This window comes from Impatiens glandulifera, chromosome 1 (genome assembly GCF_907164915.1).
Source record: "Impatiens glandulifera chromosome 1, dImpGla2.1, whole genome shotgun sequence".
Classification (NCBI taxonomy): Eukaryota; Viridiplantae; Streptophyta; class Magnoliopsida; order Ericales; family Balsaminaceae; genus Impatiens; species Impatiens glandulifera.
The window spans coordinates 133,505,333-133,521,950 of NC_061862.1; the positions used below are offsets into that span (position 1 = coordinate 133,505,333).

The window sequence follows — 16,618 nt, forward strand, 5'->3', positions numbered from 1 at the left end:
TAAAATCAATTTAACCATTCATTCAAATTGACAAAACTAAAAAGATGACTACATAAGAACTATCATACCTATAGTTTACAGAGACAAAATGAATGCAAAATCAATAATCTTCAGTTAAACATGGTTATTTAAATTAGATATCTTCCCAACAATAGCATCATCGATTCATCATAATGGAAGAGGGTATCCACGGAGGTACGTAGAATCCACACCAGATTCTCGCACTAGTGCAACTCGTCCAGTCCTTGCCACCTTCATTCCAAACAAAACAGACCAAAAACTAAGCAAAATACACTACATGAGGGCACATTTGGAAACACTTTTTGGATTTGGGAATGAATCCATATAAGTTTTCGGGTCAGACCCAGGCACAGTAAGTGTTTCCAAATGGACGGTGTACTAGAAAAAGTGAAGAAGAGACTGCACGGGAATCGTATGTTGCATAAAAGAAAAGAAAAAAAAATCATATGAAACCAAAGTCCAATACCACAAAAAAAGAAGTAAAATATTCAGATCAATTCAATGCGGCAAAATGGATGAGTTCATCTCAGGTATTACAGACTTGGTATGAGTATTTATTAGAATCATTTGTGCAAAATCTCTGTCAATACAAATTTTAACATTTAAAATGTAATAGTGTAAAACATGTTTTTGGAAAAATCCTGTATAGGGGTATCTTATGAAACCATTTCCAGCCAAAAAGATAATAGTAGGCAAATTATCATCAGCCAAATGACATTGATTCAGCTAATAAACAAAAAGCAAAAAGCAGAGCAGGAAAGAAAGAAACAGACCTCGCAAATGCCATAGGGCTCCAGTAGTTTCTGCAGAGCTAACATCTTGTTAAAATCACCAGTGAGCTGGAAAAAAAAGTGTATACATATATAAGGTGATGCTAATAAAATGCAGCATTTAATTATTTTTCTTTTAAATCAAGGTTTTTTTCCTGTAGGAAAAGGCTCCACCCACTTCAATCAAGGTACTTTCAGAATCAAACTTGAGACCTCAACTTCTTAAGTTCAAGAGTCTAACCACTTGAGCAACACTGGGTTGGTTACAATGAAACATTCCCATAATAAATCAAATCCATATATTTTTATGAAGAGAACCAGGAAAAGGTCTATTCTCTATTATTAGGGAAAATGCTTTGAGATAACTTTATCACTAATACATTAGTTGTCAATAGCAAGCGTAGTGCTCGTTATCGCCAATAGCGTAGTGTAGCGACAATGGAAGGCTATTAGAGGCTATGGGCTACACGGTTTGCAAAAGCGAGCGCTTTCATCGCTATATGAGTTATAGCGATAAAAGCTATAGCTCTGATAGCGAGGCTTTTCCTATTTATTTAAAGTTTTAATTACTCTCATTGTCTTTTCATAATTTTTTTTCTTATTTAAATTTCTCTTTCCCCTCACAATTTCTGTGTTCCACATTTTCATTATCTCTCTTTTGTCTTGTATTTTCATTTCCTCTTCCAGTCTTCCTCTTACAATTGTCGGTAAGCACCTAGTTGCTGGAAATAGCCACTCCTCTTCCTCTTACAATTGCCGTAAGGCACCTAGTTGCTGGAAATAGCCATAACTATAGCTATAGGGGCCTCCAATACAACCAAATCTATAACTATAGAGAGCTTGAAGGCACTCACATCTAATTCTCAAGGTAAAAGACCAATAGGAACATCTAGTACATTTGATCTTGTAGATGGAGAAGATGAATTCGACTTAGATGAAAAAAGTGAGGAAGAGAATGATGTCGAACATTATACAATTTCAAATGAAGAAGATGGTCTTGATCTTGATGATGACAAATTTTAGACTATATTTTCCACTTTTTCTAGTTTTATAATGCATGATTTATATGTTTTAAAACTTATATTCTTCTATGCTTTATTTTCAAATAGCCCTCACTAAACCGTTCGCTTTACGCTATAGCCATGAACACTTTGACGCTACAGAGCACTACACGCTATTGAGAACTATGCACTAATAAGTAGTTAGATGGACCAACGAACCTCTATTGTTATTGTATGGTCAGATATATCAACAGGTTTGGCCCGAAATATACTAGCAATGTCAAGGACCTCTCTCCTAGCAGAAGCATTCACAGCTATCTTAATCAGCATTAGCTCCCGCTCTGCAAATGGCATGTGAGTGATATCTTCAACCTGAAGACAAAATAAAAACACCAGTTTTTCTTTATAAACAAACTGGCCCATTTGCATATTGTTATATGATTCACTTATCATTTCTTTTTTAGTTTGGATAAGCCTTAGGCTATGTATGGGGCAGGCGGAATTGGAATTTAGGATCCAATTCCAAGTCCTTTGTGACTTAAAATAAAGATTTGGAATTGGATATGTAATTCCAATGGAATTGATTTTTTTTAAGCTTCAGTTTCATCATTTCCACTTCAGAATTGTAATTCCATGAATTCTTATAAAATTGAGATTATAATTATAATTATCATTCTAATTCTAATTACACAAACCCAAACATAACCTTAGAGATCTCGAAAGTTATGGCATTCTCATATGTATATTAAATATCTCTCACCTCATGAAGATCCACCAACTTGTAGAGTTGTTGTACTAATTTGCCTATTGAATCATCTGTTCCAGGAACAACAGTTGTTATTCGGGAAATCTTTTCCTTTTCAGCAGGACCAACGGCTAGACTCTATAAAATAAAATTTAAAAAATACATGAAGAAGCCATCACATGATGAGTTTTGGAAACACGAGAAAGAAATAAAAATAAGGTAATGATTAACCCCACCAACTAACCTGAATGTTATATCCCCTTCTTGAGATGACACCAGTAATTAAGTTGAGGACTCCAGGAAAGTCATTCACAAGCATGGATAAGGTGTGAGATCGAAACCCGCTTGACTGCAACATCAAAACTAATATATTATCATCATAGAATTTAAGCTTCTTGTTTAGATAACCTTCATTTATTGCAAAGTCACTATAATCTGGATCCTGATCTAGAAAAATCTTATATCAAAGCGAAAAAAGAAAGAAAAAGAAAGTCACTTTCAATTTTAACTTTGACGATATTTAGGGATCTTGATTGTGACAAAATACCAGTTTCCGAACCGAATAGGTCATTAAAATACAAAACAAGCGAAGTCCAAACATGTTTTTTCATATTGTTATCAGTGACTAGGGGATGACAGGGAATTGAAGTGAAATAGATATCTTACATCTTCATCATAGAGAACACCCCAGTTCGCATCAAGAACTTGATTTAAGGCAAACTCATTAACGGACTCCACTGGATAGACATCACCCTTCATAGCCAAATGTCAAAAAAGTGAAATCAAAAGTTAATATTATAAACTAATAAGGAAGCTTGATAAAACCCAGGTGGAAAAGTGGAAAAGGTAGTGACCCCAGAGATTGTGTTGGCAGTGTCAGTAAGTGCTCCTTTAGGCTTTACTAAAGGGGTAAGTGAAGGAGCTGTTCCTTCCAGATCTGGATAAGAAGCAGTAGAAAATCTCCAAAAAGGAGCGCTTTCACCCATCTTTTCTCGCCTCAAAGCAATCTAAAAGTTGTCAATACATAAATCTAAGGTGGAGCACGAGCTATAGATTCCAATTATTTGTAGGTGCAAACTTATGAAATACAAAACAAACCTTTCCAGTTCTAGCAAGTTCCTTAATCCCAAACTTGGAAAAATTCCTCTGGACAGCAACCATTTTACCTGGATCCCCTGTAATCTAGACTAACCAAAGAACAAATCATGAATTGGAGGAAGTGTATAATTGGAATTAAATTACTATCCAACTTTATAAAAATTGAAATTGAATTACAATTCAATTCATATGTTTGGAGAAATCATGAAATTGTAATGCTCAAGTAAAAATGATGAAATTGAAAATTATCATATACATTCAATTCCACTTTCAATTCTTTATTTTAGGTCATCAAACTGACGTTGATTTTGGAATTGGACCCCATTCCAATTCTAATTCAGCCCGAACCATATATAGCCTAATAGAAAGAGTAAATAACAATTTTCAGCTCATAGGTACTCTAGAATAAGTTCTACCAAAAATAAAGTGACAAGCTAAATCAATATCATGCTTTGAATTTCTAGAAGCAAATGAGGAGCCGCAAAAAAGAGTGCCTGTAACCATTTTCTACTACCTAATACCATGTCCCCAGTTTCTACAGATAAAAAATGTTCACATATTATTAATTTCATTTAGTTTCTGTTAGGAAGAAAGAGGACAACCAACAGTCTCAACAAGATTATACTTTCCTTTTCCTCATTTACAGGACAATTTTTCTAGACAACTTTTAGATAGTTAAGCTCTTGAGGGGGAATGTTGTAGACATCTTTGGTAAGGGATAACTTGTTGTAGTCTCTTTATTTGGGTTTCCAATGTTGCTCATATAATGCTCTTTTAATTGTATATATTCAGATTACTCTTTTATAATATAACTCTCATGTCCCACATTAGGAAATCACATACAAATAAGGACTCCTTATAAATTTGGTACCATTTAGGGCTTGGGTCCAGGGAGTTTCAATAACTATGAGAAATAACACACAAAATCAAGAACACTTGTTCTACCAAACCTTATTGTCTTCTCCACTATTTACAATTAGCTAATTATCAACTAGAGTATATAACCAGATTAAATAACTCCTAGTTTCGATGGATTAAAGTCTATCTTCTATTAGGGAGTTGGCTATCTATATAGCACTTTTATGTACTTGAAATTTCATCGAATAATGTTTTTATATCTCTTAAATTCCGCAATTATCAAAAGAAGCCTAATATCACATATCTCAACTTCAAATTTCGAAGAAAGTATCTATAGTTCCTAAGTATTATAATTTATAAGCATAGGCCTTGGAAGACCATTCCTAAAATCTTCTCATCCCAAACAAAGTGTTAAACTTCTCTTTAACCTTTTGAATCTCAATAAGGATTCACAACTTTTAGTGAAACTGACTATTTACAAAATTGTCAAACTGTCTATTTAAGTCTAGTAGTACTGTCAAAAGTAGCTATTTACATGATTGTCGAACTGGGTATTTACTGTCTGATAGTAATGACCCAATGAAGCCTAATATGACATTGATTTTTTATACAACCTAACCAAAACACGAATATCAAAGTTTTGAGGAAAGCATCCTCAGTTCCTAATCTTTATAAGAATAGATATTAAAGACTACAACTTTAATCTTCTCATCTGAAACATGGTGGAAGCTTATATTTAACCTTTTGAATCTCATTGAAGATGTGCAACATTTGTGTGAATAATGTCATGTGATCAAATCTCAAACCAGAAATAGTTCTCAGAAAACTTTTAAGAATTTCATTGATATTACACAATATTTGACAATCTCCATCCATTGGCCCAGAAGCCTTATTGTGTATTGGTTAGTTATTAACTCCTACAGGACATGGTAAGAAAGCTAAATCAACTGACATAATACTTGGGATCAACCATGGAAATTCTTATAATAAGTTCCCAGCTCATTGGTAGTGTTTAATTCTATCACAACTAAACTATAATGATGTTCAACCAAAAGAAGAAGAAAAATAGAATCAGACTATTCATCTTAAAAATTATGAACACATGAGATCGAGAGAGGGGTAAAATACTATCACCTCAACAGTCAGGGAGTATTCTGAAATGTCCACAATTTTCCCTCTAAATATGTCAACTAGCCACATGATCTGAAAAAAAAAAATCCAAATTATATAGCAAGCTATCAGGAAATAAGAGTAAATGAAAAATGAACAACTCTGAAATATCTTACACAAGGATGTGTCACAAAATGCATCAGTATGCCAATATACTGATTAGTTGTTGTACTTACATGAACTTATTTACAGAAAACAACTATTCATATAATCTTTTTTCTTTATCGTGTGATTTGTTTGCTTGTTCTCGCAAATAAACACAAGTGATAACATTCTCAATCAATGGATTTCGTTGAGTAGGAGCTAGGCCTCTTATGTCAAAATAAAAAGGGTTATATAGTTTCCATGATTAAACAATTAAAGCTGTATTTCATGGAAACTGTACAAGATAATTCCATTTTGCAAAAGATGAGTGTCCTGTAGAATAATTATAACTTCATTCAAAATTTCCATTTGTCACAATCCACATTGCACCCCAAATCCCATAATAGAATGAGAATTTTGGACAATGATGGACTATTTGAACCAATCAAAGTTCTTTCATACATGGCTGATTTTGTTTCTTTTATTAAAAATAAACTTAATCGAATAAAGTTTTTGTCACGTGGACAGGACATGCTGAAGAGGAAATAACTGATAAGCCACAACCTCAGCTTTTGCGCTTGGATCATCTGCATTAAGCTTTATGAGCATTAACTCACGTTCAACATGTGACTCCCTTGAAAGATCTTCTACCTGGTACATTAGGCATCAAAATACTTCACGATAAGCTAAATAAAAGGAGAACTAGATAATATATGAATAATAAACATTCCCACAAAAACAAATTGCATTGTGGCTAAGTCAAACCCTCTTTGAAGACGGTAACTTTAAGCTCATGTAGGCTTAAGCTTATTTTACCAGGAAAAAAGATATTTCATCAATCTGCAGTTAGATAGGCAGCACTTAGGAACCAAGAACGTGGCTCTTAAACTTCTAAAACCATGCAAGAAAAAAACAAGAAAGTAGTAAACATCTTCGCCAATAAAAAGAGTGGTGGGTTTGACTCGCATGGCTAGCCCTATTAATGGTAACCTTACCCCACCAAATATTTAGGTCCTTGAAGTTTTAACTACTGAACATCCTAGAATAGGGCATGGGAAACATTTCTTGACTAGATATAGGTCCATGTTTTGCAACAATAATTTAGCTGAAGTGATTCTATATAGCAACTATTATGAGCCTCAAGTATAAAGACATGCTAAAATGTTTTCACAATAACGTTTTTAGTAGATATAAGCCTTGAAATATCTGAAAAGAAAATAATAATTTAGCTTAGCAAGGACTTGAAACTAATTCCATAGCAACCTATGCTTCTGAAAGGTATGTCACAACCTTTATAACATTTACAAGCTTGTTCAACTGCTCCACAACTTGTTGCAGAACCTTTTCAGTTCCAGACACCACTATGGTAAAAAGAGCTTTGTCCTTGTTCAAACCAACAGCAAGAGACTCAATGTTATAGCCCCTCCGGGCAAAAACCCCTGCAATCCTGTTTATCATTCCACTCTCATCACCAACAAACACTGAGATTGTGTGGCGTTTCACCCTGTAATGACATTGGTAGAAAGTTGATCAAGGTTATTGGATGAAAGAGCCAAACATGAAAATGAAAAAGCACAAAAATGAAAAGTTGCAAACTCCATTCCATAGTATCCCCTTGATTATACTCTTCTTATTGATTTTTAATAAATACAACATACTCTAGAGTCTAGAGGATAAATTAAAACCACTTTTTCTGCTCTATCATCCTTGCATTGCATAATCATAAGTATGGAAAATCAACATCAATCAATCAAGGGAGTAAGTTGTTGATTTAAATCATTTATTTATATTCCCCTGTACAAAACATAATATATTGTGTAAATAACTATATATGCGTTCGAACATTCAATTTGAATTTCAATTCCTACATTTGGAAAAATTATAGAATTGTAAATTTAATTCCAATTTATGTCTGAAAAATATATAATAAAAACAATTTGAACATAAATTATCTATATTATTAAGATAGTGGTTTGATACAACTTTGTAGGGTAACTCAAGTGTCAAGAGTTTTGTCTATAACTCGATATTAAGAAAAAAAAATCGATTCGAATTTTTAACTTCCTAAATTAAAAAAAAAAATAAAATTGGTTCAACACGTTAAATAATAAGATATTTTGTTTGGGAAAAATAGAAAAAAAATAAATATTAGAACTATAATTCCGAACTTAGAAGAGTGGAATTGAGAATTACAAAATCACATTGGTTTGAATTCCATTGGAACTACAATTCTAATTCTTAAATAGTCTAACAAACATAAGAATTGGAATTACACTCCCAAATTCCAATTCCAAAAATACCAAACACACCCAAAAGAGTTTTTTCCTATTTACAGGAATTATAGGTGTATACATGGGTCTATCAATTAATAGAACTAGTCTCTCTTATAATAAAATTTCATGGTATCAAAGCCCTAGGCGCCTCCACTGACCATATTGATGCAGTCTCCTCCAGCCGCAAGTCCTCACTTCTGTGGCCGGTCATCCTCTAGTGGGCAAAGCCCCTATTCTGATGCTTGTTTTCCTTTGGACGAAGGGCTCTTCTTCAGTTTTTGTTTTTTCCTCTTGTCACAAAGCCCAAACCCAGTTGTTGATAGGCTGTATTTCAGTAGCCACAAGTCTTCATCTCGAATGAATATCAAATCTCATCTGCCCAAATTGTTTCCATCATTATTCATAAATGAATCTTTTAGATCTTTTCAGTGCAAAATATAGCAATTGAACAAACACACTAGAGAATATTTCCCCAGCATCAAATACTCACCCTTTAAATCCTTTTCTCTAATTCATAGTGACAATTGGGGACCTTCACGTGTGAACACTTTAAATGGAAATTAGTGGTTCATTATCTTTCAACAATCCTATTCTATGATTCAAAATCAATTCCAACATGCACTCAAATATTCAAAAGTAATAACGCAAAATAGTATCTTTCCCCTACCCTAATATCTGGAACCTCAGTTCCAAGGTACTATACATCTAGCTCTTGCATTAACACTCCTCAGTAGAATGGAGCCGTTGAACGCAAGAGGAGACATCTCTTCGAAATAACTCGTTCCCTTCTATTCTCAATCAATGCTCCAAAAATATATTGTGGTGTTGGTGTCTCCACTGGCACCTACAGAATCAATCGTCTCCGATCTCGGGTCCTCAATTTCCAAAGTCCAGCTCAACTTCTCCTCCCTCCAATACTACCCTTGTACCGAAGTCATATCCCATTATATCTCGGTCAAAGTCTTTGGTTACACCTCATTCATTCACATTCACAACCAAATTGTAGCAAACTTAATCCTTTATCTATCTGTATTTTCCTTGGATACACATCCCTACAAAAGGGGTACAAGTGTTATAGTCTCATCTCAAGAAAAGTTCTTTAATACCATAGACGTTTCATTATTTGAGCATCAACCATTCTATCATGATATTATGGGTGAGGGTGAATATGAATATCATGGTAATCATCATGAACAAACATCATTCCAACAACTCAAACTCGTCAACCTTCCTTCATCTCTCCTTAACCACTACCATATGAACCATCATCACCATCTAAACCACCATCGATACCACCACCTATAAACAATGAAATTCATGTATACACACGAAAGACTGCATTAAGTATCTCCTCATTAATTCAAATCAGATCCAACTGCAGCATAAGTTCCATTTATATGATACCAAATTGTGAAATTTCCTTGGATGATACTCATTCAAATTGCTTTCAGGAAATGAGTACAATCATGCACAATGCATCTTATATCTAACTTTGTCTCATATAAAGGTTTGTCAGATTGTATTATTGATTTTGATAAGCTGTAGGTACCAAAATCTATTCACGGGGCTCTTAACCACCCGGAATGGAAGAGAGTTGTGGATGGGCTCTTGTGAAAAAATACGCTTAATTCACGTGCAAGCTTCCCAAAGATAAAAGGTTAACTGAATTCAACCAGATCTTCAGAGTCAAACACAAAGCAGATGAGTATGTTGAAAGATCCAAACCTCATCTTGTATGTCTATCAATTTAAAACCCATCCTCTCTTTTACAAAACAATTCAATAACTCAAGATGATTAACAACATTGATATTCTAGTCATATCTTTTGCTCATAACATCCTTGTCTTGCATAATCGTTTGAGAAACTTGTCACATGTACTAGATGGTAAATGTACCATAGGCTCTTATTACAAATAAATTTACCATAGCTCTAGTTTCTAGAAGGTTGTTCAAGATACAACTCTAATTATATGCTAAATATAATATTGTTACGAAGATTAAATATCAATCAATAAGAGTATTCTAATAACTTACTACTAGTTACTAACTAATTTGCATACAATGCTACAAAACTTGTGAAAACATCTACCACCCCGACTCAGGGGACACAGATCCACAACCACAAAGCCAACCAAGTACAAGTCAAACACAAGTAAATTTTTATTCACAATATATAAGATCAATAAGTCCAGTAGTTTAGGTTTTAAGGCCTAAAGAGTGAATTCTGAAGTGCATTTACCAACTCATCCAACAACAACATAAAACAAAATATGAAGAAATGTAAGAAAAAAATCTTAGCAAGCCATTAAAACCATACAAAGAAAGATAGTAGAGTTATTTAGATTTATATTACTCCTAAATGTTAGTGTATATAATATATACAGGGGTGACACAATGTAAAATACAATGATCAGAATTATCAACAGAATTAGTGTATTTCTCATCCCAAATTATCTTATTTTCTACACTATCAGACAACCCTAAATTTTAACCTGTATCAGAATTCATATTAAACAAAAGATATTTAATGAGCAATTGGGCATTAAAATAAAGGTAATCAAAGACAGATAATTTACTTGGAACTAGCAAGTGGAGTAGCAGAAGCATCGCTTGCAGATGACAACAGTGTTGCGGCTGCCGCAGTCGCAGCACCATTATTCTTATCGGAGCTTCCACCAGCTAAAGCTACTGTCTTAGCACGTATACTGTGTTTTCTGTCGAACCTAAGCCAGACAGACCCCGCCCCATTATCATTGGGAATCGTGCAAACACTGCTAAAGGGCATACGCTGGTACAGTGGAGATACTCCATTTCCTGGTACGTAAATCTTTGGGGACATTGCAACCGCCATGGCTAACTAGCTTGGTAAGGAAATGGGAGAGAGTGGGAGAGAGATAGAGAGAGGAAGTGGCTGAAATGGAGTTTTGATTTATCAGTGGATGGAAACAGGAGACGCAAATTTGAGGCGTGATAAAAAATTATCAATGTTTCACGCATGCTTTAGTACTTATTTTTTTCATACTTCCTAAACATTCTAACTAGGTTTACAATATTTACCTTACTTTTTTTTTTTAATATTTAAAACATTTAAAATATTATAAATTTATCAATATGTGTTTAAAATAAGTACAAATTTCTCTTTTAAGAGTGATATATCTATTTATTTTTTTTTATTTTACTAAATGTCTAAATCCTATTAGGGACAAAGTTTTTACTTTTATTAGGAAAGGCTTTTTTAAACTCAATTTTCAAACGACGATGCATCTATTATGTTTCATTTTCAGATAACGATGTTATAGAGTAAGACGACGACAATGTCGTTACTCATTCGTCTCATCTATATTTAGATAATGTGTGTTTGTGTTGTGCCCTCAAAATTATCTAAGCGATAAAAAAATATTTATGTTGAAAGAGAGAAAAAGCCACAATATTTATATAGTTAAAATGTGAATATTATGATAAATATTACGAGGTATAAAATATGATATTGTAATACAAAATTGATAATATAGTTGAATCGGCCAGCTAGACAAGACTTACATCAAAATGATGATTTTTCCCTTAGTGAGAATGAATTAAGAGTAAGAATGAATATAATTTTATTTGAAGATGAAATCAATTTTTTAGTCAAAATAAGTCAAGATCCAAATATAAGAAACACAACCTAGTTGAAATTTTTGGTGATCGATGGTTTAAAATTAGTTATCAAAAGTGTTCAAATTTCGACCATAAAATAAGAATTATTATATATTTTGAGTTATATGTTTCTCATTTTGTACTACTTGAAATGTTAAAACTATTTTTAATAAAAATAAATGTAATAATAAGTTAAATGTATAATAAATAATTTTAAATAAAAAAATATATAAGGATGAATTTAAAACAAAGTTATATACATGAAGATATTTATCTTAATTATTAAATGTATATATTAACTTTTTAATAAATTGTTATTTTTTTAAACTAACTTCTAATAATTGTTATTATTATTATATATATATATATATATATATATATATATATATATATATATATATATATATATATATATATATATATATATATATATATATATGTATTTGTTATGAAATTCAGAACTTAGTAATGCCGATGAAAATGATAAAAAGTAGTAAAAAGTAACTTTTTTTTCCCTAATTTATAGATTATGCCACCTAAATCTTTAAAGATTAAAATCTTTTGACAATTTGAATTTTTTTTTAATTTGACTACTTTAATAAGAATAGATAAAAAAAAAAAATGGAAATAATGATAATATAACTTATTAGATCATCTACAACCCACAAAGTAATAAAAATCGTATCAAACATTAATTAAATCTTTAACCCAAAAACTCATTTTCAAACTCAAATAAATATTATTAAAATATTCTTTTTTACACTATTTTTTAACTTTATTAATATTATTTATATATTTATCAATTTTACATATTTAACCTCAATGTTTTCTCATTCATTTAATAAAATTAAGATAAAATTAATTATATATCAATAATTCACACACAACAAAATAATTCAATAATATATTTAAATAAACAAATATATTATATTAAAACAAACATTATTAATAAAAAAAACACTTGGTACACATACACATAACATAAACAATGTATCAATTCTCGGAATTGGTGTACTCTTCCCACGGATGATCGATTAATGCATTACGAAGTTCAATGTGTGCATCTTTATTTTTTATTTTTTTCGTACCGATATATGAAATCTTGAAATCATGTATTTTCATCTATCACCATCTCGACCTCTGACGAATGCGTTTTCATTTCAATTTTGATATATGTACTAATGTCACGTTCATCCTCAACAGTCATATTGTGCAAAATTATGCATGTAGTCATTATATCATACAATACTTCTTTTCTCCAATATCGTATCGATCCTACTATAATAGAAAAACGTAATTGAAGAACTCCGAATGCACGTTCAACGTCTTTTCTATATGCTTCTTATTTCATTGCAAAATATTTTTTTCTTCTAACCACGTGGCTCATAAATTGTTTACACAAGAGTAGACCATTTTGGATATATGTCATCAGCTAAATAATAGCCCATGTTATATTCTTTTCCATGAATTACATAATGAGTTGAAAGAGAAATATCTTGAGTTAGATTCGAGAACAGATGAGATGAATCTAACACATTTATATCATTGTTGGTGTCTGGCAAACCAAAATATGCATGCAATATCCAAAGATCATAATTTGCGACAGCTTCGAGAATGACCGTAGGCTTTCCACTATGGCTTGTGTATTTCCCCGCCCACGTGGTTGGATAATTTTTTCACCTCTAAAGCATAGAATCTAAACTGCCTAACATTCCAAAAAATTCACGTTGCTGGCCAATATTGAGAAGTCTAGAAATATCATTTGTTGTTAGCCTTCTAAGATAGCGTTCACTAAATATCTCAACCACAACACGACATAATTTTTTCATACTTTCAATTGTAATAGACTTTCCAATTTTAATATACTCATCTGTGGCATCTACTGGAGCACCATATGTTAACAAACAGAAAAATTGTTGTTATTTTTTGGTATTGGAGATAATCCAAGTTTGTCCGCATTGTCCGATTTGTTATTGGAAGTAGCGATCATGATCTTTGACTACGTCAACAATTCGAAGGAACAATGAGCGAGACATTTGATATCTCCGATAAAACATGGTCTCATTATACACTAGATTATCTGAAAAATAATTATTGTATAACCTACGATCGACATTTTCACGATCACGATTGATGACAATATGTCTAGGAACGGAACCACAATGTAGTACTTGTTGGCTTTATTGTTCAAGAAGTTGATGGATGATCTTGTTTTTATTATTGTGAAGACGACATAAATTTTGTTGTCTTTGATGAATCTTCATATTATCTTCATCTGATGAAAAGGAAGAAGATGATGATGATGAATCACCGACGTTGAAATTCATTATGGAGACTTGTAATTCTGGATGATCGAAAATATATGTGATAAGTTATGAAAGACTTAACAATATCATGTGTATGCTATGTATTTATAGTAGTGTAATTGCATTAGGATGGTAATATAGTCATTTCCAATTAATTTGAGTGAAGAAATGAGACCAACTTTTCAGTGTATGGTCATTTCAATTAATTTGAGTGGATAAATAGGACCAACTTTTCAGTGTATGGTCATTTCAATTAATTTGAGTGGAGAAATAAGACCAATTTTTCAGTGTATGATCGTTTCAATTAATTTGAGTGGAGAAATGAGACCAACGTTTTAATGTATGATCATTTCAATTAATTTGAGTGGAGAAATGAGATCAACTTTTCAGTGTATGGTCATTTCAATTAATTTGAATGGAGAAATGAGACCAATTTTTCAGTATATGGTCATTTCAATTAATTTGAGTGGAGAAATGAGACCAACTTTTGAGTGTATAATCATTTCAATTAATTTGAGTGGAGAAATGAAACAAACTTTTCAATGTATGGTCATTTCAATTAATTTGAGTGGAGAAATGAGACCAACGTTTTAATGTATGATCATTTCAATTAATTTGAGTGGAGAAATGAGATCAACTTTTCAGTGTATGGTCATTTCAATTAATTTGAATGGAGAAATGAGACCAATTTTTCAGTGTATGGTCATTTCAATTAATTTGAGTGGAGAAATGAGACCAACTTTTGAGTGTATAATCATTTCAATTAATTTAAGTGGAGAAATATGACCAACTTTTTAGTGTGTGGTCATTTCCAATTCAGTGTAATAAATATGATAAGTGTTATAAAAGGATTTTACTTATATATTGACATGGAGAGTAATATATAGTTCACTACATCTTACCATTTGAATTCAATCGAATACATATTTACCTTCATCCGTTGTTAAGAATGTTTGTCCGATCAGCAACCTATAACCTAGATGAGTATGTTAGGATCGGGATCGCCCTTGGAGGACCAAAGTTCCGGTTTTAAAAGGGAGAACTCTTACAACACAACAACACACAATAATTGGTGATAGTCCGATTAGAGACTAAAACCGCTCTTAACACTACACAGATTGTCACAGACTCTTGAACCGAGTTCTAGTGCGGAAATGTCCGTTTCAATCTGAAGCAACGAATACGATTCGGTTTGGAGAGTATTTAGGAGGAGTCGGTTAGAATGGAGAAATGGACCGGTTCAGTTTGAAGTAAGTGATATTTTGGTTTAGAGTGAGTAAGCCGTAGATAAGGAAAATAACACAAGACAAGATTTTTTGTGGATGTTCAGAGCAAACTCTTCTACATCACCCCTTCTTCTCAGATGATGAGAAATATTTTCACTAACTTGAATGTTACAACATTCATACAATGCCGAACGAGTCTTAATCACTACTCGTCGGTTACACCACTCACTATGATGTAATACAATAATTTTTTACTCAATAGTAAAATACACACACAATACTCAAATATTTTCGGAATTTCAATCACTTATGCGTAAGATCTTTTTATTTCTATTTCCTCTCTCTTGTATGAGCTTTTTCGTAATGATCTAACGCGTGTTTTGGTGTTCGCACGAGAGAGCTTTTCTTGAAATGATTCAGCTTCCTTTTATAGTGAAAAGATGACAACGATCATCTTTTCTCTCTCCAGGAGATTGGTCACTGGAAGCTGTGCCGGTTGACACATGGTAGACATGCATAAGCCGATTTGGACACATGGCAGACATGCATAAGCCGGTCATTTTTCTCTCTTACATATTCCCAAAGAATATTGTAATCATTATCCTGCCCCATGCCTGATTTCTTCTCTTACATATTCCCAAGGAATATTGTAATCATTATCTTACCCCATGCCTGGTTTCTTCTTTTACATATTCCCAAGGAATATTTTGTTTGTCTCAACCGATCCTGAACTTGAACCGTTCTGAATTTCTGCACAAAGGTTGAACCTGTCCGGATTTCATCTCAAACCTGAGAATGCTGAGGGTATTTATAGCCGGAGCTGAGGGCAATTAATGACTGAAACTTATTTATGACTGGAGCGGCTCATTTAATAACTGGAGCATTTATGACCAGAGCATATTTATGATTGGAGCAACTCATTTAATAACCGGAGCATTTATGATCTGAGCATATTTATGACTGGAGCGACTCATTTAATGACCGGAGCATGAAATCATTTAATCAATCGAAGCATTTAATAAACTGGAACTCATTTATGACCGGCCATGCTTCATTAAGTGCCGGTTGACCGATCCGGTTTGACCGGAGACTTCTTTCATTAAATGTCCGTTTGACCGATCTCCTAACTGAGCTAGTTGACCAATCTCCGGTTGACCGAACTCCTTGACCGAGCCGGTTGACTGAACTTCACTTTGAACCGAAGTCGAACTACCGAAACGGTATACATTTGCAGAGCCGATCTCGCCTACATGGAGATTTTGATATTTTGCTCAGCTTCCCTGAGATAACAAAAATTTAAATATTATTTACAGCTAGTGAGAAGTTGTATATTGGATGAAGCTAAAGCAATTATGTACGCCTTTATAAAAAGCATTTATCGACACATAAAAGAAATTGTTGCTAATTTGAAGGCCTTGAAAGTCAAGTAT

At 32.8% G+C, this 16,618-nt stretch overlaps 1 protein-coding gene across 1 annotated transcript; it reads right to left on the bottom strand.

The window, feature by feature from the left end:
• On the bottom strand, nucleotides 1-10,973 carry LOC124919824 (acetolactate synthase small subunit 1, chloroplastic-like). Its single transcript, XM_047460165.1, has 12 exons — nucleotides 10,597-10,973; nucleotides 7,038-7,251; nucleotides 6,312-6,398; nucleotides 5,628-5,696; nucleotides 3,636-3,719; nucleotides 3,392-3,544; nucleotides 3,204-3,290; nucleotides 2,782-2,886; nucleotides 2,553-2,675; nucleotides 2,012-2,164; nucleotides 795-860; nucleotides 1-252 (listed from the first exon to the last, which is right to left on the bottom strand). Exons 1-12 carry the CDS (start codon nucleotides 10,869-10,871, stop codon nucleotides 169-171), a joined length of 1,500 nt encoding a protein of 499 aa, XP_047316121.1. The 5' UTR covers nucleotides 10,872-10,973; the 3' UTR covers nucleotides 1-168.
• Between the last annotated feature and the right edge of the window lie 5,645 nt (nucleotides 10,974-16,618).